Below are 24,486 nucleotides of genomic sequence, written 5' to 3' on the forward strand. Positions count from 1 at the left end.
AGTTGAGTCCATCCTCACCTGGGGCAATTTGGCTGAGTTTTCAAAAACTGGAGGTCAGAATAGAACCAAGCAGCAGTGAGACATCCTGCCTGTCAGGAGGATCACCAGGTGGCCTGCTAAATGAACCTGATGCTTCAAAAGAGTGTAAGGGAAGCGTAATAGTTTTAGGCTCTACATTCTTGTCTCAGAAACTACTAAACAGTAAGTACATGGCCACAAACTCCCATACAAGTAACCATGTAAAACACAAATACTTGTCTAAACAATACAGTTTATTATTATAGTTAAGCAAGTGTCATAGCATGCAATAAAATATTCCCTTAGGCATTCCCTATACAGTAACATTTGTGAGGAATGTGCATTATTCATTTCTCTGAACAGCTGAGGAACTCATTCCTGACTGTCCTGCTGGATGTCAAGTATTCTCAGCTGGCTCTCAGGAAGATGAGCACAATCAAGGCAGTTGGTAGGTGCACACCTTGCAATGTTTTATGTACTTTATTACCAATGAGTAAGGCACATTGTTTGTAACATGGATTATTTCCAGAGGCTTGCTCATTGTTATCTTCAGTTTACAAAGCATGGATCATACCATCTTTGGGTTTGTTTCGTAGCAAACTTATCCTTCCCTTGAACAACCCCCAACACAAGAACTTGGCCAATGCTCCAGAGCACAAAGCCAGTTCAAACCCCAGTTGATGATCACCAATGTGAGAGGAATTCCCAAATGCAGTATTTCAAATTGCATTTGGAAGTTTTGCACTTAAAAAGCAGTGCTCTGCTTCGCAAGACATACAAACACAGTTTGAAGAAGGAAAACCCACACACATTTGCTAACAACAGTAAAGTCAGATCTTGCCAAAAGAACACAACACAACTTAAAATAAATCTCAGATTCTAGCATCTAACTAGGTTACCTAAGAGAAACTTCAAGGACAAAAGAAAACAAATTAAGCACACACTGGTCAGACATGGATACCTGTAAAACAACTTAACCTTTCTGGAGGAGAGTAAGCAGCAGTGCTTCAAAATCATCTTCAGGTAACAGAAGAGTTTCAAGGAGGCTCTCAGCTTTAAGCAGCATAATTGGACTCGTTCCACCATGGGCAAAACAGAAAGCCAACACACTTAAAAACTCTGCAGGGCGATTTTTACATACCCTGGTGTCAGGCATCAGGTCAAGACCATCCAACCCCCCCTTTTTTTTTCCCCTGCTGCAAAATCTGTGTACAGATTTTCATAAATACAATTGGTGAGATTACAAACAAGGCAAAATAACCACTGTGGGATCAGTTTGAACCACATACAACCAACCAGCCAGCCCCTTTTCATGCTGTCTCTTAATTTATCTTGCCAACCATGTCATGGTCGCTCATTCTCTCAATAGTTCATGCTGAAATTCTCCCAAAAATTCACATCTCAGAACTGTACAGTTCCATTCTTTTAATTGATTAAATATAGATGAGCAGTGTTAGCATAAGGGGGAAAATACTTAATGGCATCAAAAGCATTCCAATGAAATCAAGGAGGAATATATTGCAATGCACTCCAGCCGGACCGTCCCAATTTGCATGCTATAGAAATACAGACGGGAGGTAGCTGCCAGCTACAAATCCACCAGTTCTGGAAGTGTCCAATTGGTCTGGAAAAGCATGAACTGACAAATAGTGATTAAACCTTTCCATTAAAAATAAGATTTAAAAAAAAATATGAAGAAAGAAAAGCAACAACCCCATCTAGTTTATTGCTTTGAAAGGCTCTCTCTTTACATCAGAAACAGGCAAAGGCATCTCAAAGGAAGTCACCTGGCTGTTGATAGCTTTTGATCATACTCCCTTTTTCCAAAGAACACTAAGTAAACTCTTGACTTGCTCCCAGTGATACATGTTCTCACCAAAATGAATAAAGGCTTGCATTCTCCAAATAGGGAGGGAGGGAGGGAGGTATCATTTCCAAAAGGATGGTATGAGCTACTTAGCAGAAATCAGGAACAGAACTAAAACCAGAGCACTCACCAGACAGAACACATTGAAAAAGCCAGACAACTGCAGGAGAGGCAGAGAGAGTTCTAGCTACAAAGGCAGTGATGTCATGACATGACAGATGCAACACAGATGGAAATATGACGACCTGTATCACAGATGTAATTTTTATTAAAGCTTCCTGAAGCTTCTTTTTTTTGTGTGATTCAGAAAAGGCAGAAGTGCAACAGACACTCACCAAAAACCAACCAAACAAAAAAGAAATCCACACACTTAAAAACTTAGGAAGAGATGGAAGAATGCAAGACTCAAGGCAGTCACTGCAAAAGCAAGACAAAAGATTGAGTAGGAGGACATACTTCAGCAAATGTGGTCGGAAAACTGCTCAGAGGTCATGTAAGCAAAGTGAAAGTTATGCTCATTTCTGAAAAGAATCTGGAGAGAGGTGAAGGGCAGGTGGGTAGGCCAAGGGGGTTTGGTTTTAATTTGGGATTGTTAGGGCTTGGGTAGGTTTTGAAAACTTTTTTTTCCCCTAGAGATACACTGCAAGCCTGTCTACAGAGGTTGCACTGCAAATGACAGAACCTACTCCCCTGCCACAACGGAATAGCCTCGACCTCTCAAGGAAACCAAGCATACAAATGCGGCAAGAATAAAAGGTGCCTGTAAAATCAGCAGCAACATTATGTTTGGCTCTCCACTACTTCTGCAGGTTACTGTACATATATTACATCACTATTATAGAAATGGCACAGCCTCAGACACTTTCCACATTTTATTTACATTTTAAGACTAACTTTAATCTCAATCACATATCCATACATTTCCTTTGTTTCACTAAAACTTAAATGCATGGTTTATTAGAACAAAGACTGTAAACAAATATTTGCCATGTCCGATACATGTAACACACAGGAGCTGCTTAACAGAACTGAATCCCCCCCAGTTTATAAATACAGGTATCAAAACAATCCTGAACATACTGTGTGACACTACTAGTAGTCGGCACCCACACCCTTGCGAAATTAAAACAAGATGAGCAACGGTATTCACTTGTACCTGCTACCTCAAAACAAATTGAACTGCAGCTCTTTTACTAAGCAAGATGGATAAAGCATGCCATTTATATTTTGCCTTCTCAAGAGATTATTTTCAGAAACATATATTATTCCACAGCAACCTGACACTTTCTGTCATGCTTTCATCTTGTAAAACCTGAATTCCAATTTTAGGCTATTTCAGGCTTATGCTTAAATGACAGTGCCTCGGATAAGAGAAGAAAAAAAAGAGTTGTGCTGCCTTTTTCTCCCATAGTGCCTGAAAACATATTGGGCATACATATATTATATATATTCTTACAAATGTCCAGGTCATGTATACCAGCTGAAATTCTTTTAATGTGTGGGTGTTTGCATTGTGAGATTTAATCAAGACATTAACATGAGTAGAAGGTTGTTGTTTTAAGACAGAAGTTTGAGAATCGGCTAAAATTAATTGTTGTAAGTTTGTCCCTCTGGAGGTTGTGGAAGCTTCATATTTTCTTTGGACATCATTAGACGTCTTAGCTCTTGAAGTACAACTTTAATGCTATAAGAATTTTGCCATTTTGCTAACACTGGTATGCTTCGTGCATCCACCTGGAAAAAGAAGAGAAAGTTGTTAAGTGACAGCAAAAGTCAACATCTCCACAGAAATAGCTGCTAATGACCTAATTGTTCTAAGAAAGGGTCCAAGCACACCCTGCCACATTCTCTGGGGAATGAAGCCCCTGTGGTCATAAAATATTTTAAACCAAACACTCATATACTTACACACAGATACAGATTCTGCAATAAAATCCATGCAGGTGGACCCTTCCATCTGTGCTGACACTAATAGTGGTGAGAAGGAACGGGGTGGACGGGGAGGAGGGGATCAGCGAACCATTCACTGCACAACTGGAGCCATCTCTTATGAACTTTATTAATTTATTTCAAATTATCCCACACAAAAAAAGACAGAAAAAAAAGGCAATCACCTTCATTCTCCCAATATGTACATTTGGGTTTCCCTCAGTTCTTTAAAAGAACCTGCCACACAGGAGTCTGTAGAGTAACTTTCTAAAGGAAGTTTTCCCTTACTTATCCTTTGCTGCAAGTGTGGTTAGCGATTTGTTTCACATCAACGTTACACGATGCTTCTGATACATCAAGAGCCACTGCATATACTAAGAAATGGCCTGAAACATTGAAGTAACTGATTCATAATGTTTGGACATTTCTTAGTTCTCTACATCCTTCTTACACTAAGTCATCTTACGGAGCTGTGAAGATTACTGTACATCACTTACCAATGTGAATATGAACTGAAAGGAAAGGACATGGGACTTCTCCTATGCGCTTATAAAACCTGTGGGACAATTTACACAATTATATTATAACAGGGAGGTTGCCATAGGAACGTCAGCAATTGAAAGTCAGCCTGGGAACTGTTTTGGCAAGAGCTAAGTCCTGGCCACACAGCCTCTGCAAGGAGGAACCTGAGAAGGCAGAGGGGCCTACAGCTGTGCAACTGCAAAGCAGGCCCAGGGCAGGAACACTATTGCATGCTACTGCATTCCATTGGCAGGGTAGCACAGGTGGCCCACATGGCTATAAAAGTGCTGGAAACCACTGCTTTATGATTTAAGCAGCACAAAACATCAAGGAGTTTCTTATCCCATCTTAATTAGGGCAATCTGAAAGAGAACACCACCACTGGAATCAGAATGTTAACACAGATATTTTAGTTCTAGATTGTCTGAAGTGAGGCTGTCTACCTTCAGGACACAGAGATGAGACTAAACCTTTCTGCCTGAGGAGACTGAGGCCAAGGTTTACCAACATGCTGCCTTGGGCACCTTTAACAGTGCTACTGCCTATTAACTCAGGTGAACCATGAAATATATGGGGAGCTACTTTCTGACCTGAACTGATAAACCCCACCTAGTTTAAAACATCATCTTGCAGAGAAGTGCCTAAGCAGGATCTTTGATCAAATTCACAGCTCAGCAGCATAAGCATTTCTCTTCACACAAATAGTGTCCTGCCCAAAGTCAGGAACCACCCCCCAGTAGAGCTGCCAAAGACAGCACATTATCAAGCCACAGTATGCAAGGCAGTCAGATTACTTAATTATTGCAAACATTAATAGATTAGGAAGAAAATGAGCATCAAAATAAAAGCTCTCATATGCAGCAAAAGCACGCCAACTTAAAATACATAAATACAAGTATTTATGAACCAATACAGAGAGGTCTTGAAAGTAGCATTGCTTTAGACCACGGTCAGACCATTGCTGTAATTACTGGACTACTTTTAAACCAATTATCGCTTCAGAAAGAAGTAATGTGGTCAATAAGGCAGTATCAGAGCAAAATAACCTCTGCAACTGGAAAACAGGTTCTCTTTTCTTACAAAGCAGACTACTAGATGAAACCATTGAGAAATTCTGGTAAGTATCAAGTAGCTATCAAGTAGCAGCTTAAGTAAGGCATCATTTAGCCTGAAGCTTTGCTCTGAGGTACTAAGCTCCTACGGATTTCTTCTTCTACAGTCCTTCTGGATATAAGAAGGATGCTCCAGAGCATCTAGTCAACAAGCTGTACCCAGTAAAGCAGAACACCATGACTTGATTTCAAAAATTAGAATACTAACTATCCTAATGCCATGGGGAATGCACAAGAGCACCACTTTCCTCATGGGGTCCTACAGAACAAAGAAAAGCTTCGTGGTGGTGAAGTATCATGACAACAAAAGAAACAAGGGCTCAGATCTCATCTTTACTTAACAAATAGCTGCAGATGCTTACAAGCTTATTTTGCCCTCTCACAGGCAGACACACATTTGTTGGTACTTCTCCACAGGTAACCTGACATCATCTTCAATTTAGCAAAACAGAACAAAATGTGAGAATACTTCCTGAACACTCTGGTTTAAGCCCTTTGGCAGAGCAGTACTCTAAAAATTTCCCATGGTAGTCTGAATCACAATACTTTTTACTGAAGGAGAGATCACATTACATAACATCAACATCCCAAACCCCCACAACGCAAACAAGCGAAAAAACCCCAAATGATATTCCTGATAAAAATGGGGGGGAAGAAGCTACAATAAATGACTATCAAGGAACAGGTAATGATTGCAACAGAAGATTCCCAACCAAGAAAGACATGCACTTGGTGATGGAAGCCCGTATGATAACAAACTGGTTTAGAAGACCATTAGAAGCCCACATGGATAAGAAGGAAAAGGTAAGTTCAGATTTCAGTAGGTTTGAGAAAGAAAACTAATGCAATTATCCATTCAAATAAAGACTGGGTTAACAAGAAAGGGCTAGGAAAAAAAGCTGGCAATTCTGCTTTCATACCATCTTCCTTCTCCTCAACTTTCCCTCTCTAGGCTCACAGGTCTGGAGATCTGCCTCAATTACAGCACACAGTCACCAGTGCTGTTTAACAATGCAACATACACTGGCTGTACTGGAACATGAGATCCTAACCACTCCTACAGCTTTCCTTTCTTGGCTGGGAATTTGTAAAGACAAACTCACAGACTGTGAACTCTGCTTGAAGAGTGTTATGCATGTTTTCTGAGTAAAGACTGCTGCAACATGACATTTTCATTGCTGTTCATCTCCAGTCTTTTCTGCAAGTCACTGACTCTTTTCATGACAACTTGCAGCAGCAAAGATTCTGGCTCAGAATCCATCTTCACTTGATAAAGAACAATAGCAAGGTATTTGAAAGACTGGCATAAACCAGGTTCAAAACACACAACATGTAGTAATATTCAAGTTCACATCCTGAGACAGAGAAATTTCAAGGTCACATAAAAGCTGAAGCTAAAAACTCCAGCCAGAAGACTCTTCTGGAGGTTTGTAATTGTAAGTTCTTAAATAGGAAGAGAAGCAGTGTGTGTATTTTTTTTTCCTAAACAATTAAAATTAACTACTTTGCAACATTGTGTAAAATTGTTTGGTTTAGTGTTTGGAATGTTCTCAGTACCTTTCATAAGTAGCAACCTGCTTAGTTTACAGTAACATATCCAAAACAGTAACTGGACAACAGTTTACATGTTTATAGCTGACAGTCCTAAGCGAGTTTGAAGGACACAAGGATTTTCAGTTGTAAATGGTATCTAAATGAATAGAAGTGACTGCAAACCCTGCAGGACAGACTGCTGAAGAAGGCTCTTACAGACACACAAAAAATCAGACATCCTCTAAAGACCGTGGGAAAATAAATAGCATGTCAGAATGCCACCTGTGTTTTATCAGCAGAGGATATACAAACCCATGAGAAAAGACCCTGCAACGTTAAGAGTGATAATTTAAATACAGTTTTACAACAGAGATGCCATCAGTACATCAACACTTTGTCCAGCCCTACAGAAGTACTTGGACTAGCTTTTCTGGACTTAGTACCTTAATTCTGTACACAAATGCAGTCACTTGACTGGCAAATTGAAATGCAGAAAACCACAAGTACCACCTTGCAGATAACAAAAATGCAGACAATTTAATAGGGTGACTCAGAGCACTTAAGTTTAGTCTTCTGAGATTAAGTACTCCTGAAGAAGCCATCTCCTTTCCTGCACTAAGCTTATCAAACAGCAATCTCCAGGATCCCTGAAGATCTGCCGCTGATGGTAAAGATCAAAATGCCTCTCAGACTGTCAGTATGGATAAATTCCTTGACACACAGGCACTTCTCACGCAAAGCACAAAGGCACTTTTGCATTAAGAAGGCCGAGAACCACCACTAACAAGGCAGCAAGAGACTAACTTCCTTAGGACCCCTGTAATTCCAGCACATACCCATCTCTCATCGCAAGACTGACACTCTGAATCACCTTAGATTTGAATAAAAGCAGTATAAATAAAAACACATCAGTTCACTACAGGTGAGTTAGTACAAGCAGAGTGAGAGTCATCAGGAATAACCTCCATTTTTAATTAATGGGAAAATCTCAAGTTCTTCATACTGCTGTTACAATATGAATCCAATCCCCTTTGTTAGAGCATTACAGTGGAAATACCTACCCACAGCTTAAATAAATTCTTTTCATTTCAAAACTAAATCTTCAGCTTCATGTAAAAGAAACAACTCCTTCAATACTACAAATAATGTTCATCTCCATGATAACCCAGTAAGAACTGCTATTATATTGTAAATACCTGAAGATTTGAAGTAGCAGGCAACCAAAAGTTGACTCAAACCAAGTACTTCTATTGAAATATGAAAGCTGTGTCCAACATGCATACTCCTCACCTTGGTTTTTCACAGAAATAACTGACAGCACATATTAACAACATGGCTGATCTTATCATTTCAACTTACCATTCCATTGGAATTATTTATTCCATTCATATTAATTTTAGTTACAAATCTAACTGTAGGAGGTGCTTCTGGGTATTTAGGTCCACACTCTACTTTCAGACTGTATATTCTGTTTTCATAGTTTGTCTAGAAAGCAAAAAGACAGACTAATGGATCTTACTGAAAGCTGAATGTTAATAAATAACACAATACAGCAAAGGAAAGAGGAATACAGATTAAGAAACACTAAACAATTACAAATCTGTTGACTTTATGTGTCAACTGATGGTCTTGGATTACTGATTGATACTCCACTGTTTTGTATACAGTGATGACCTCATGAATATGCATAAATGTATAACATATGGGCTCCTACATAACAATCACTCTCTTCAAATATGTGTTAGGAATCTGCCTTAGGTTGAAACCAGAAACCAATCACAAACAGTTCTGAAGGAAGGGTCAGGTAGACACTACTTTAGTTAGCTCATCCCTGGAAGCTCTTTCCAAAACTTGTAAGACTACAGAAGCTAGTACCCAAAGTATATCACCACGAGGCTTATATTTTTCATTGGTTCTCTCTCAAATGCACCAAAACCCTGGGAGCTCAGCGCAGTTATGCAGGTGTTGAAAACACCCTGCTGCAAGTTTCAACTAATTCTGAATTGCAAAAGGAGCTTGAAGCATACTGAATCTAACCCTGAAACTCTGTTACTCTGGAAGACATTATCTTCACTGAAGCCAAGTTCTCATCTTTGCTCTTGTCTTGAATAGTTCTTCCAATAAGCCCTGCAGTACTGAAGGACACACAAGAGGGTAACCTTATGTCAGCAGTGAGAGACTTATGCTAACTTAGAGCTATTTACAATATACTCATTTGAAGTTCTCATTTACATGGTAATCTTTTGCATCATACTAACTCAAGAGAAAATGTGAACAAAAGCCAAGTGAAGATATGACCAGTCATATCTGATGGGGCTGATAGTCAGACGTGAGAGATGATTACTTCTCTCCTGCAGATGTTGTCAGTCTAGATGACATTCTACAAAACTTAAAGGTCAAAAGTATTTGAACTTGAATACGTATTTTATTAGAGGTAATTAAAAATTGTTTGGTCTTTAGGCATGATTCAACTGAAATGTGTTGACTGCTACACTCACTATTTGATAATATCTGCTACAGTGTAAATTTTATCAAAGCAACACTTTCAGTTATTTGTTCCGTTTTGTATTGCCTACGAACTTAGGAAGAGTACTTTTATTCATCACACTTACCCTTGGTGGCCCAATAATCATTCCTGTCCACCTGGTGAGTGTCATGTCCTCGTCATCTTCAAGGCCCCAGCTTACTGTACCATCACCTACTCCTTTCTGCCCTTCTTCTAGTTCTTCCAACAAGCGAAAATTACGAGGTACTTTAACTGGAGAGAAGTGAAGAATGTAATTACTACTGCTCATGTTAAACAAAAGGTAAACAATTTCATTGTTTCTATACCTTATGCACTAGCAACTGCTGAATATACTTTCAGAGCCAAACAAGTATTTCCTGCATGAATTTATTCAGCACTCAAAATTATTTTGAAGTAATTTAACTGCTTCAGTGCAAACTAGTTGCTACTCTGTGGCAGCAGTACAAACTAGAAGAGAAGTGAGTTCTCTTTAGTTTGGGATGGGTTAATTCAGATTCTTTCCCAAGCACAGTACTGCTTAGAGCCGGTACATTTCAAACATCAATTCACAGCCTGTCAAGTTCTACTCAACCAGAATCCATGTGAACTTGATATGGCAAATTCCCTCCACTGAAGCAGAGATGCAATACTAAACACAAATTACCTTAATAAACGGCAAGAGATAAACTGAAGACTGTTTTGCTTGATTTCATTTGATTAAAATAAAAAGCCCTAAACCTTTAATATCTGAAAACAAATTTGAAATCAAGTATTTGTTAACCTAGTGATTAACAGAGAAACAAAAAACAAACACAGGAACGCTAATTAGGCTGTTACAGATAATGACATTCACAACAGACCATGAAGATGTACTGCCTCTAAGGAGAGCCAAGTAATAATTGCTTACTGCACGCTAATTACTGGATTTTGATTATTAGACATGAAAACAGTCACATATTGATAGGTATTACAGAATTAGATGCTTAATTGCTGTACATCACAGAAGTTAACACGGTATTTCAGCACTGATGCAGGGAACAAAGCTAATTAACATTTGTGCATGCAATCATGGTATGCTTTTAATCTCAAAATATGCACTACAATGTAGTAGCAATATTACACTACAAAAACTCTCCCATTTTCTTAGAGCTGCTTTTAGATTTTTTTTTTCCACTTATAGCTTCTTACAGCTGCAGTGCTTTCCATGATTTCTACTAGAGATCCTTTCCTGTACTGGAAGAATCCAGGTACTCTGTAATAAACCCCTGTGACTAGGTATATACAAAGTTAACAAGAAATAAACACTGGGCGTGTGTAAAAAAGAGATGAGAGTCAAAGAAAACTGTTTTTCCATATCAGTTTTTCAGTCACTGGGATTTCAGGCTTTACTTGACCCTAGTCTGTATTCCAACAGGTCTCTCTGTAAGATATTGAGACCAGTACCATATAACCTGAGCAGTCCACACATGCCTATGAACCAGTATAGAACATAGCCTTCAGCAACTCTTCAAGTTATCTTGTGTAACCATGGTATGTCTTACACAGTGTTTAAACCAATTCTTAATTTTTGAACACAGTCCAAGGAGAGGCTTCTGAGAACTGTAAAAATGTCTCCAGGTTCTCCAAACTCCAAGCTAAAAGTATAAAAAGCACAGCACCAGGACAGTGCAAGGAAATTACAGCGCTCATACACAGCCTCACCTTCCTTCCAGCTTTGATACTGTCACTCATCTGAGCCCATAACGAGCTACTTCAGGTTACTAACTGAGCAGGAAATTATACATTCTGGTTAGTCTCCTGGCAGCTTAACAAGCCAGCCCAGCTCATAAAGATCTGACAAGTACTAGCATGAAAGTGAAGCCTTGACAGCAAAACTCAGGTAACTTTGATGTAAAAGTGTTTTCATACAGTTAAAAAATTACTGTGGAATCTTATTTGCACAAATAAAAGCCCATAAGTAATTACCTGAAAGTACTAACACAGTGCACCAAGGGGCAGATCATTTCTCAATACTGTAGCACCAATTGATTTAAAAAGCCTTACTGAAAGTCATTTACACATTGCTCTGGTCCCCTTCTTGACTTGTTATTAACATCAGATCTGTACATTTAGGTACTTTATTCAGATCAGGGATGAGAGGTGACAATCACCCTTCCATCCCATTACAGTGCACAGGTTCACATGAGCTTGGGAATAGAGTCTGCCACTAAAAGGCTATTGCTAATCTTTAAAAATAAATAAAAACAGCAGGATAAACTTCTACTAAACTTTTTGCTTTGCACCACAGGGCTGAATAGCTTCTGACTGGTACATGGAGTCTCAAACAAAGCAAAAACCACAAACACACACCCCCCACACACAAACAACAACCCAAACCCCATGTTCTTCAGTATCCAACCATTACTTTAGACTTCTCCAGTGGCTCTGATTGATAGTTCACCTCTTTTAAAAACACATCAAAGATGGCAGAAAACAAGCCTTAAGTTTATTTCTGATCACCTGCTGTCACCTTTCAGTGCAACTGAGATGACTCAACTGCTCATTGACAGGAGAAGAGGTTCCTTATCTTTTCTCAAAACTCTAGTGCTCTTTTACTAACCAGGCTGGCACACTGATTTAGCAAAAAAACTGTTCTTCCTTCAGGCAAAAACCAAATCCTACTAGCTAATGAACTGAATTGACCAGGAAGATCAACAAATGCCAGAGCTTACTGCTGTGTCTTTCAGTGCCCTCCTTTGCAACACCAGGGGTGTGGGGATAAGAGAGATTTTTGTGGCAGAAAGCCATTGGACTGGCACAGCTATATCATAAAACTGTACTCACACACAAAATTGCAGGAGATGACAGAAATTAACAGCCCCTTATGACTAACTGCTCTGTTTATCACATTTTTTTCCACTGTGCTGTCTGTTCTTGCTATTTCCCCTAACTGCCCAAAGGGAGCAGTGAAGATCTTGGGAACGCTCCAGAACATCTCCAGAATACTATTCAGATTTGTTCTAAAAAGAGACAAAAACATCTGTCAGCAAGCACCAGGCTCCCCACACTAACAGTCCTATCAGTGCTAGAACTAGTTAGCAAAACAGTGCTATCAAGTTAAAAAGAGTTAAAACATTCACTGTTACGAACAAACAAAAAAACCCATGCAAACACTAACAAAAATCCTCCAACAAAACAGGAAGTAACCAACAAAACCCCATACCACCTTTCCCCACTGAGATTCCAACCCATAAAAGAACTCCAAGAGAACAATTCTGGTTCCCAACTGAAACAGGACCAAAGATACGTTCTAACAGGTTCTGTTTCAGAAAGTTACAGAACCCTACATTTGGGTTGGGATCACCAGAAATCACACCAAGATAAACACGCTATTTCTTAAGGTCACTTCTATATTTACGATACTTAGTTCACTTCTGCAAACATTCCATTCCTTTATTTATGAGTCCATAGGAAATGAGCAAGATCCTTCTTTTTATGCAATTTGAGATTTAAGAGCTGGACAAGCACCTCTCCCCACCCTATTTCCAAATACACACCCTAATTTGTCAACTGACATCAGAGGGACAGAGCAACAACTCGTGCACATCTTAATTATGAATGTCTACTAGAGCTTTTTGCAACCAAGGATTAACCAAGTGACTATTTCCTACCTTGGGGGAAGGAAACAAAAAAAAAGGAGAGAGAGGAAAAAAAACCCAAATAAAGCCTAAAACTGCTTCCATGTCCCTGGCAGACATGATTAATCTTTTATCCTCATGACTTCAAACCTCAGTTGAAGTCACTACTGAATATTTAATTAGAAAGCCACTGGTGATAGATTTCTGACACTTTAAAAATGAACACAGTGGATAACCCCACTCCTCCACCTTTACAATTAGTGTCTTAGAAACTACCAGCAAAATGAAGTGGAATTAAATGCTAATGCTGCCCTGAGAGTCCACTCATGCACTGGCTCACACTACTGTGCTGCATGCTTGCTTCAGTCATGCTATAACCTTCACATAATCTACCCAGCTAAACTACCACACTAGAGGAACAGAACATGGGTACAAAACTGTACCTTCTTTCCAGTAAAACACCACCATCAGGTAATGATGGTCTAGATATTCTGAAAATTAAGTTTCCTCCTAGTATGAAGCAAAAAATTCTCACCTTTTTTTTAACATATGCCAGAGGGCACAACCTAAACTGTATGTTAATGGTACATACACAACTTATGGGTGTATGTCTAATCCAGAAAATACAATTAATTAAATATTTGCTAAAAATCTTTGAAATAGTCCTTAAAATCTCAGTAAGAACCAGCATTTCATTTACAGAATCTAGACAATGAAACAATATCCTTCTCTTGCAGTTTGCAGCTCATCAACCACAGGAACTTTCAGAAGACAGCCAACTCTTCAGTACATTACTAGATTTCAGGTGCAAGGAACAAGAAGTGGAAACTGAAGAGGGAAATGCCTCTAGCCTTTTCCCACCATGGTCCTGCCAAATGTTACTCTCCCCAATTCCACTATCTCGCTTCCACTGGCTTCAAGTACAGACAGGTTGTTTTTACTCCCTACCTACAGACATCCCTCAGCTAAAACCTCCTGCTTCCAAGCAAAGGGGATTACAGCAGTCATGGGATGTTGTCAGTGGCAGAGCTGCAGGAGTGGTAAGCTCTGCTCAGGAGCCTGTGATTAAAGGCTGCATCCAGCACTGCATCCAGCACAGCTATTTGCAATGATGGACCAAAGCTCTCCATGTGAAACACAGCTGGGCTCATCAAGCTTGAATACAAAACTAAAGTAGCTTCCTCCCAACCCTCTTTTTGCTTTATCTGCAAAATTTACCTCACTATGGACTTTACAAACACCTCCTGAACTCCCCCAAACCATATATAGGAGCTATCAGACAGTATTTACCAAGTTTTCACAAAGAGTTGAAATAAACATCCTTCACTTGAACAACATCCACTCATGCTTACATATACCAATAATCTTTAATTTAGAAGTTTAATCATGAAGCTAGACTACTCAAAGTATTAGCTATTAGAAATCTGTGAAATTAACAGTGAATGTAGTACCCTGAACAATGGGGCGGGGGGAGGGGGGGAAGCAGAATCAGTAAATACAGACTTATATTAAGCAGGAAGTTCTACTTTCATACATACAAAGTTACTTCAGACATCCCATTCTAATCCACCAAATTAGTAGAAGCAAGAACACTACTATCCCACAGGGCATGCTAGAAAAGAAGCCACAACCATCCTTTTAACTTATTATAATATCCATACCAACGTGCAGTTTCTCTTTAAATCTTCCCTAAAGATTTCCCCCACTCCTGATGGTTACATCCATAGCAGGAGCTTTTTATTAGTTACACCAGCACACCCCACTCTAACAGCACACTCCCCAACACAGCTGTAAAAATAATTGTTATCATGGACCCAAGAGCAAGTTATTAGTAAATTACCCATGAACACAGCTGAGATGCTGTCAGAGATGCTGTTCTTCCTGACTGAGACAGCTATGTCAGGAAGAGTCTGTAGTATAAACAATTTGGAAGGTATAGGTTATCTTTTATCCACTGACTTCCCACTAAAGGAAACTGAAAAACTATGTCTAGCTTAGTAACAATGTTGAAAAAAAAATCTCAAACCCCATCTAACAGCTTCAGCCTGGCAGAAAAATAAGTATTTTTAATGACAGGGAAGGAGGGAGGGATGTCAGCCTTACAAATGCTAAGCCATAATACAATTTCTCCTGGGGCAGGGAGGGGAGAAAAAAAAATCCAAAGAAAAACATAGGAAATAACAGGTTCCTTTCAGCCTGAACAACTGAAAATCATCTTGCTCTGGACAAAATAAACCAAGAAACTGAAATACTGTACTGACAATGACAAGACAGCACACACTCACAAAGAACATGAAAAAAGCAAAGCCTCAAATAGGCCCTGAAATGGGCAGGAGCAACAAAATAAGAGAGGAAAGAGGGCTAGGGCATGAAATGCTACCAGAAAGAACTCTACTGCTACTATTAGTAGTGGAACACAGCAATACAACAATGAACTTCTTTCTGGTTTAAAATCACAAATATTACTACACATAGTAAAAGCACTGTTTCCAACAAACCAGAGAACAAGACCATTCTTGTTCAAGGCAAACAGACATTTTCAGAGAAAAGCAATACATTTTTTTTCAGTAACTAGGAAAGCATCCAGTTGCTGCAGAACTCAAGTCTGTGAATGAACCCAACCATGCACTACTGAACACACAGGAAGCCTGCACTGAGACAAGTGACCCTTCCTGATGTGGGTCTGATGCACATACTCCTGGTAACTAAAACTTCAGCTTTCTATGCATCATGGGAACATAACACTTCTTTGAACTGCTTTCCAGACAAGTTTCAGTAAGTTCAGCAAAATTCAAACTGGTAACTCCATGTATTCACAGTGCTACCATTTACTACAGTATCTACTGTATCTGGTCTACTGGAAAGTGACCCTGCCCGTGGCAAGGGGGTTGGAACTAGTAATCTTTAAGGTCCCTTCCAACCCAAACCATTCTACAATTCTATGATGTGTTTGACTACACAAGGAGCTCTATAACTGGGTAACTTGCCATTTACAATATTTAATCAAAAAATAAATAAATTGAAAAGCACACAGGTTGGAAGACTTCAAGGAGCAGGTGCAATTCTCTGAACCACACTGAAGCTGAAGTATGCATTTCATTAGTTTTTTGGGTTTGTTTTTCTTCATAAAGAAGACACACCACTTGCTGAGGAACATTTCCCAGCAGGAGCCAAGAAACAGTCACAGGAGTGTGAAATTCATAAACCTTCATCTTAAAACCTACCCTTTGATTAAAGCCAACTAAAGTAATACTCTTTTTCAGAACCACACTGGTGATAATTTCTACTTACTCCACGTAAGTGACAGCTTATGTTCACTTACTGAAACCTTGTGGACAGGACTCCTCCTGTGATGGTTAATGGCCCCCAGGAAAATATTTTTCTGTTGAGTTTTAACCTTAAATTTAACCATGGACATTTCTCACAAATCTCTGCAGGTTTTTGCCCACCCTGCACCATTTCTTCTTAGTAAAGTTCATGCCTCACCAAAACCTCCATTCCCCATCTCCTGCAATCCCACTTCCAAATGGCCTCTTCACTTTCCTGATCTTTTATGTAGCAACAACACCCTATGCATCCTAAAGCTGTGCAGGGAACATCAGTAAAACAGTGCAAGAATCATCACATGTATGTCAGGGAGCAGAAGCACAAAGTAGTTAAAGACTGCATACATGCAACACAGTATAGGCCACACCTGAGAGAAACTCCAACTCAAATCAACTTTGTTAGCAAGGATGTAACAGTTACAGTTTGTTTCACTCTATCTCTGCATTTTCATACAGATAAGATCACCTTGAGTACAGCTGCTAGCATAGAATTACTAATGGTGCTCATATAAACTGCAATGGGAGAAGCTTACTCCACTACATGTACACGTTGTTAGATTACAGAACGGTGAAGGCATAAGCAAACTCTTAGGAACAACCAACCTTGAAAAGCTCCCACAAAAGTAGTTAAAATACCTCATAAAAAAGAAAAAAAAAAAATCAACCCCCAGTTATTACATTGATAAAAAACTATGGTATAACACCCACTAAACTACACTGTGGTGCCAATAGAAAATTGGTGTAAATTGCTTAAAACCTATTTTACAAATCTGCACTAGTATTAATTAGTTTATGTCTAAAAGCAAGGGGGTTTTATATAAACAAGACATTAACTCTGAGTTCAGTTACAGCAGACACTGCACATCCAATTGCACCTAACCACAAGAAAATCCATACAGCCATGAAAGCGTTAAGTGACTAAACAGCTTCTCAGTTGACATCCTGGCCCTTTTGGTGAAGGGAGGAAATGCAGAGGCTGACCACGGTTTAAGAGTTAACTCTTTATAAGCAACCACCGAATGAAACACAGATGAGGTATTACATGTTTCCCTGAAGGTTTTAGTATGAAACAATATGTATTATGAAAAATGACACACTGAGATGCTTGGAATATTCAAAATTTTATTACTATTTCAATTTTGGGCAGAACAATGTAAGGCAGGAAGCCAGTAACAAGGGCTTAGAGAAGGTATCTGTCACTTCAAAACCCACCAGCCATATTGTGATTTGTCTAAGGAGTCAAGATTTTATCAAAACAACCTTTACAATTCCTCTCCTTGAAAGCTAAAAATAACCCCACAAACAAACAAACCTCAAACTTGTTTAGTGCAATTCAACCCCACCATCAAAAGCATAAATTTACATAAAGGCAAAAAAAAAAAAAAGGCTAAAGGGAAGGTATAACAAGCTCCATTTTTGCAAGTTTCATTCTAAACCTGAAACTGTGTTGGCAGAGATGGAAAGGATTTCAAACGCACATTTAAGCTATCTCTTAAAGTATGATGACTTTTTTACCTTTTTGTTGCGTTTTATTTTTCCCCCCCTAGATAAAGGGACAAGAGAAGTGGTACTCTGGAGGAACCCAGTAAAGGCCAGTATCTCTGTCATGAGCTGGCTTTCACAAGGTCTGCTTTAGTAGTAAGGACACAATGTGTGACCCAGATAACAAGAGTAGTATCAAGGATTTAGTTTAGCAAAGCTGCAAAGCTGTCTAAAACAGGTTACAAGTCATTGATTAGCAAACAGTTGTTCTAAGATTTGTATGAAGATCCTTTCCAACATGACTCAGCACCTATCCACAGTCTGAAACACAAAGATCCTTTATCTATGTTTAAAAGAATAATCATGTGATCTATTGTTATTTTTTCAGTTATAAGCACTTTTGGAAATAATCAAACACACCAATCAGCACCTATTTAGTCACAAGAAATGCCATTCAATTATATTCCTACAGTAGTTTTGCAACAGCCATATTTCAGCCTATTTTGAACACTGACTTCCTTCATATTTATTTGATCCCCTATTCCACTTCAGTGAAAAGAAAGCAAGCTAAGAATTTTTTTCTTGAAAGAGTTCTAAATTAAATGAATAGTTAAAACTAGACATTTTATTATTACACTGGCAGGGGGGAGCACTAAAACCATAACAGCATCCTGAGTAAAGGACATTATTTGTACATGTATTGGGAAAATCTTTTTTACTCATGCAAACTGCAAATGCACTTAACTATCCAGTTATGAATAGCCACAAATGCAATAAGAAAAGGCAATTCTTTTTTTTCCTCTGGCCAGTTTAAATATGTCTAAGTTAAACATTTTTTTTAAAGGGATATTGAGTCTATCCAGATATTAGATGTAATCTGCCAGTTTTGTAATCTAATTGAAGCTTCACATCCTTTTGAAATACAGGGTTAATTTAGAGCTCTGAAGGCCTAAGTGTTGAAGGTTCCATTTGTTCCAAAAAGCTAACTAGAATTGATCTGAGTCATGTACTTTAAAGCACCACACATATTTGAAAAGGCTGTAAAACAGAAGCTCATGTTATTCAGAACCAGTCTGACAGCTTCACAGTCATAAGTTTTTATACTGCTGCACTGATTTTATTCAAAATATTGTTTGAATTATGGCTCATTAGTGTCTTCCAAATGAGAAACACAAAGAAAAACAATTTTTTTGGACAGGATAGCATATAGCAGCCCCCTTCTGAGTACAGCTTAAATGAAGACTATTTTGTACGTTTTCCCCATAGAACTTTCTTGTCTTTCCATGACCTGCTGAGGTTCCTACAGGCTGGCTGAGACAGCAGGGCCACTGAGTCTAAGCGACTTGAGTGGCTGAAGCTGCTCTAATACTTCATGTAAAGTTTTGGTCAGGATGAATTGCAAGCTATAGTATAGGAAAAACCACAGAAGAGCAGGGAGAGAGAGAGAAGAGGAAAGGTCTGTCAACAAAATACGGCTGAACAGTTTCACAGCGTGTGCTTAACAGTGCCTTTGGAAAAATCCTCCACAAAGTACAACACAAACCCTAACAAATATGTGTGTAATGAAGCTCCACTCATGAGACTTGGAAATCTAATTCTCCCACATGAGAAGCCTTTTCATCTATGCTTAGATTTATAGTGTGGACCATCTGCCTCCAACTGCTGAAAGGCCTATCTTCCTGAAACTGTGTGTTGTATCTTCATCCAGGATTTAACACAGTAATTTAGGTAATGGGTTTTAATACAATGCCTGAGAACATCCATGAACTTCAAACAAACTCTTAAACAAATAGAAATTACAAAGTAGGCCACTTTTGAGTCTCAGAAATAAGGTGTTGAGCCTATGAACACACTCCTGGATAGCTGTTGTGGAAGAAAGAAGTTGGGGCTTGAATTTAAGGACAGAGTAACACAAGCAAGAAAGATAGGAAAATGGTGCAGGCAAAGTTTTGAGAGGAAACTGAGTAACCTGCCTATATATGCCACAAAGTTGGAAGAACTTGGTGGTCTATATATAGTTTAAAAGTAATTTGTAAGCTAGATTGTTCTCAACCCAGCTGAAGCACAGCTAAATTATTTGTGGCTTGCCAAGATGTTTAAGTAGGCAGAACAATCACAGTTGCAGCTCCCTGTGCATAGGACAGGATGGAAAAATGCCCCACACAGAGTGCTTGCTGCCTCATGGAACACAGCATTTAACTTCCTTTGTTTTCTCTGATTACTTGCAGAAGTCCGTGCTTACAGAACAAACTTTTAAGGACTGTAAAATTTTTAAACATCTTTTAAACCAACTTCTTGGACAGGTTCTGGGTAAGTGAACAATATGAAGGAGGCATAATAGACAAAAGGGAAGACAGTACTACATCCTTGAAGGTAAAACATAATAGATAAAAAATAGACAACTATTTCCTCCACAAGGGAGGAAAGAGGCATCCAGTGTGTCAAAGGGAAAAGCCCACCTGCACAGAACTTAACACCCAAGTGTTCTATATACAAAGCTTAAATTACACCATCTCCTGTATGGAAAACAGTGTTTAAAACATTACTTCCACATACCACTTACAAATAAATTCCTTTATTACTCCCCTGAATAGCTCTTAGTTTCTAAGAGTCTCCACACAAGGGTATGGTGATACATCAATCTCTACCCCACTAAACATAGAACAGACATCAGCTTGATTTGGAATAAAGGATTTCAAAGGATTTAAAGGGAAAGTATTACAAAACCCTTTCACATTATGGAATCTTTTTCAATGTAAAGTTTTATGGGGAAAATAAAAACAAAACCAAAGCTTTAAACCAAATCAACAGCAAAACCAATCATCACCAAGACAGAGTCAGTCCTTGCTTCACAGCTTGGGGAGTCAGACTGAATCCACTCAAGACCACTTCCAGCCCTTCACTTCTAGTATCGTCTTCCTTACAGCTGCAGTCATGCACATGGAGAATTGCTTTCATCATCACCACTAAATTTTTACAAATACAAGTAAAAAACAATGTTCAGCAAACAAGGCACCAACACTGAGCACTGGGCCATTTGTACTCAAGGAATCAATCATAAATAAATTAGAAGGGAAAGATTTTTCCATGGACAACTTAAGTCACACAAAGAAGAAGATTCATCCCTAAAGACTAGAATTATCTTGAAATGAGATGTATGCATTTTACAAGAAACATTTGTCTGGGGGTCTAGTTAAGCTCCTGCAAAAACATTAAGTCAGAAAAGGTGGCTTGTGACTACAAACTAGAGGTAAATCAGGAATCTCACGTGTAATTGCTGACTGTTTTTTTTTCTCTGAGTGCACAGTTCCAGCAAACCCAAGGGAGTTTTCACTAACTTAAGCCTTAATGACCCTCCCCCAGGCTACCGAAGCCCTGGGTTGAAGAGAAAGGAGACAAAAGCTTTATCAGCCCATAGTCAGAACACAGCAATAGATATTGCTGCCTTCATTCTCATCTTTTCAAGCATGAATTCTATTCACTTATTGACATGATCACTGCTTTTCAGAAACATTCACATTTTAGAAAGCTGTACCTATGCACAAACAAAACACAAATTATGGAAATGCAGAAATAACTCCTGAACTAACCCATTTTGATGATGTTATTGATCTGTTTCAAGTTAAAGAAAGGATTTTAACTGGCATGCTTTGCTGAGTTATTCCTTTTAATCTGAAACTATGCTCAATTATGTCTCCTGCTCTATATTTTCAAAGAAATTAACAGAATGAACCTCCAGCAACCCAATATGAAATCAGTTCATTGTATCAACAGCAGCTCTTCTTTAAAGACTGACTTGGATTTCCCCAGTAGTACCTACACAAATAGTCTAGGCCCAGCTACAAGCAGGGGAAATTGTAATATCAAATATCAATCCAATTGCAGCTCACAAATGTACATTTCTAGGATATGCAATATCTAGATGTAAAATTAGTCCATATGGGTGATTTTAGAAAGCAGGTAAGACTTTCAGACAACAACAGAACACTCACACATACAGTTTCTTTAGCACACATTAAAGAACAGCTATTTTCAAACTAAATTATCTGTTGTTAAAAGCATGTAATCTTTTACATGATTGTTTGAAGAACTAGTGAGTCAATGAAAGGAATTTCTGGGATAAAAATAAAATATTTGACCTTAGTAAAATTTTGCTGTTGACCTCCTTGGGGCTAGAATTTCATTCCTGGACTCTGTGCAACCAAAACATTCCTTTTTTTTTTTTTTCCCTGAGATAAATAAGGATTAAGTTGAAATTCACAGCAAGCACAGATTACATTCACACAGCCAGGTGGAGTTAAATCTTATGGCTGTAGCAAACCATTCCTTTCCCTCCCCCATGAATGAGAATAGCAGTTTCCTAGCAAGAGCAGCTCTTGGTGAAACCTTAAATTGTTACATTTATACATATATAAAATATATATAAACACCTATACATACATAAATAAACACTCCTTGCCCCCATAATCTATGCATACATCAAGACAAAGCCAAAAGAACCTTTTCTGCAGGAATAAGTATTTTGCTTCAGAAGCCCTGAATAATTTTCCCAGCTGATGATTCTATCTGCTCACTTCATTATACTATTTCATTTCCTGAGCAAGGCATACATGCAGAACTAGCACTTTATGTGGAGCAGACACACCTATACATAGTTTTCTACATATCCTACTTCTTTCAAACTTCAGGTGTGGGATTATTTCTGAGAGAAAACCAACCACACCGAGTATGTGCATACAGGAGATTTTAAACTATCACACCTAAAACCATAAAAAACATTTATGGCAGTAAAACTAAGAAAGTTTATGAGAAGAAATATCTTTTGACTGGAGTTCAATGCTCTGTAGGAAGAAAAGTAACTGAAAGTCTACACTAATGAGACTGAATAGACTGTGATGCCCAATGCCAACACTCAATACACACAACCTAATCCAACTCTACTTCCTGTGCATTACAGGAAATGCCAGGCCAGACCCCAGAGAGAAACTGAAGTCTCTGGGAGTTGCTGCACAATAAAACTACTAATAAAATCCTTTTAAACTTAAGACATCAGAAAGCACATTTTAACAAAGTACATTTTAAGAAAATAAAATGGAATCCTTCACAGCTGAATCAATTCTAGCTCTGTTTATCACAGGCAATAATGTACATTTTTGGGCTGCTTTTCCAGAGTTGCAAGAGCTGCTCTGTGCTCCAGTTTGTTGCAATCTTACCAAATTACACTCTGTAAACCCCACATCCCCAAAGTCACGTTACAAAGTGAAGAAGAATCCCCTACCTTGAAAGAGTCCTCACATAATCAACAATAAGATAACAAGACCAATTTCAACACACAAGGGTTTCTTCTGTTTTGTTTTACACTCAATCCCTCAACCATCCATTGTATTGGGAGAAGAAATAAGGTAGTGGCTAACCTTCACCCTAGACTGGCCTCTGAGATCAAACCATTCCTCTGTCTTAAGCTTTGCCAATCCCATTTTAAAAGTCTCAGAGGTGAGAAAAGGGGAAATGAGGCCCTGAAGACTTCATTTTTTTGCACTGGGGAATGGTGGTTTTATATTTCAAACCTGTCATGAAATGAAACTGAAATGATATAACTGTGTTTTTTAAAATCCTGTATTCAGTACTTCAATTCTTGCCCCTTTCTTAGCCACCACCTTCCACAATTTTCTACCATGCAAATACTCAACATGTGCTGTGTTGGTTATAGATACGGGGTTCCTGAGATAACTTGCAGCTCTTTGCCCTTCTAATGGCCTGTAAGAGACCCTTTGGCTCCAATGGCTGTCATGAAAGACAGCAAGATGCTTTTACTACTCCTCTCCAACGTGCTGCAGTCACCTCCAAACTGAAGTACCAAACATAACACAGGCCTGATCCCTTTCCCCCTGCATCAAGAGAAGAAAGAGACAATCCTTTATTTTAGACACTGCAACTTCTCTACTCACCAGGTAGTACTCTGGTGTGCACTCGAAATCTTTAGTACAAGTCTTTTTCCTCAGCTTTTTTACCAGGTTATTCGCTTCCCTATATGCACACGCATCTATCGACTCCTCTAAGCAGAAAAAAAATCTCTTCTTCAGCACCCCATTACATTCATTATACAAACCGGAGTCCTTTCTCCCACCATTCACCCCTTAGGCCAGGCACTCAGAGAGCTGCCCTATAGGCGGGAGAGATCGTGCCTGGACGAGAACCTGACCGGGCGCCCCTGCAGCTCCCCTTTCCCCCTGTCAGAAGGAAAAACTCCTCCCCACTCCGCTTTCTCCCGTCAGAGGCAGCTCTTCCCCCTCCCCAAGGAAGACGACCCCCACGCCGCCCTCGCAGGAGTCCCTCCCGAGCACCAGCCCAGCGCTCTGCCCTTCCCCACTAGCCCACGGCCCCCCGGGCCCCCCTCACAGACCTGTGGATCCAGCCATCTTGTCCAGACCCCCCCCGCCGGTCCGGGCCTGCACGCGACGCACGTCACTTCCACTTGACGCAGCACGTCACTTCCCGCCGGGCAAACCGCAGCTCCGGAGAGCGGGAGCGGAGGGGCGGGGCCGAGCGGAGGGGGAGGGGCCTGAGCCGCGCC

General features: G+C 39.3%; 1 protein-coding gene across 2 annotated transcripts; it reads right to left on the reverse strand.

Moving 5' to 3' along the window:
• Positions 1-1,705: 1,705 nt before the first annotated feature.
• Positions 1,706-24,410, reverse strand: UBE2V2 (ubiquitin conjugating enzyme E2 V2). 2 transcript variants are annotated; one of them, XM_009903671.2, is made up of 4 exons: positions 24,316-24,410; positions 9,594-9,739; positions 8,341-8,466; positions 1,706-3,619 (listed from the first exon to the last, which is right to left on the reverse strand). In XM_009903671.2, exons 1-4 carry the CDS (start codon positions 24,329-24,331, stop codon positions 3,473-3,475), a joined length of 435 nt encoding a protein of 144 aa, XP_009901973.1. In that variant the 5' UTR covers positions 24,332-24,410; the 3' UTR covers positions 1,706-3,472. The 2 variants fall into 2 exon arrangements, with proteins under 2 accessions (XP_009901973.1, XP_054035595.1); XM_054179620.1 differs by lacking the exon at positions 8,341-8,466.
• Between the last annotated feature and the right edge of the window lie 76 nt (positions 24,411-24,486).

Source organism: Dryobates pubescens, chromosome 3 (genome assembly GCF_014839835.1).
Source record: "Dryobates pubescens isolate bDryPub1 chromosome 3, bDryPub1.pri, whole genome shotgun sequence".
NCBI lineage: Eukaryota > Metazoa > Chordata > Aves > Piciformes > Picidae > Dryobates > Dryobates pubescens.

Bases quoted from the DNA above. Each gene is read 5' to 3' on its own strand.
- UBE2V2 (XM_009903671.2), bottom strand. The intron at 8,467-9,593 runs GTAAGTGTGATG...TTTGCTTTCTAG, and splicing joins TGATTATTGGGCCACCAAGG to ACAAACTATGAAAACAGAAT. The intron at 3,620-8,340 runs GTAAGTTGAAAT...TTCTTTTTCCAG, and splicing joins TAAATAATTCCAATGGAATG to GTGGATGCACGAAGCATACC.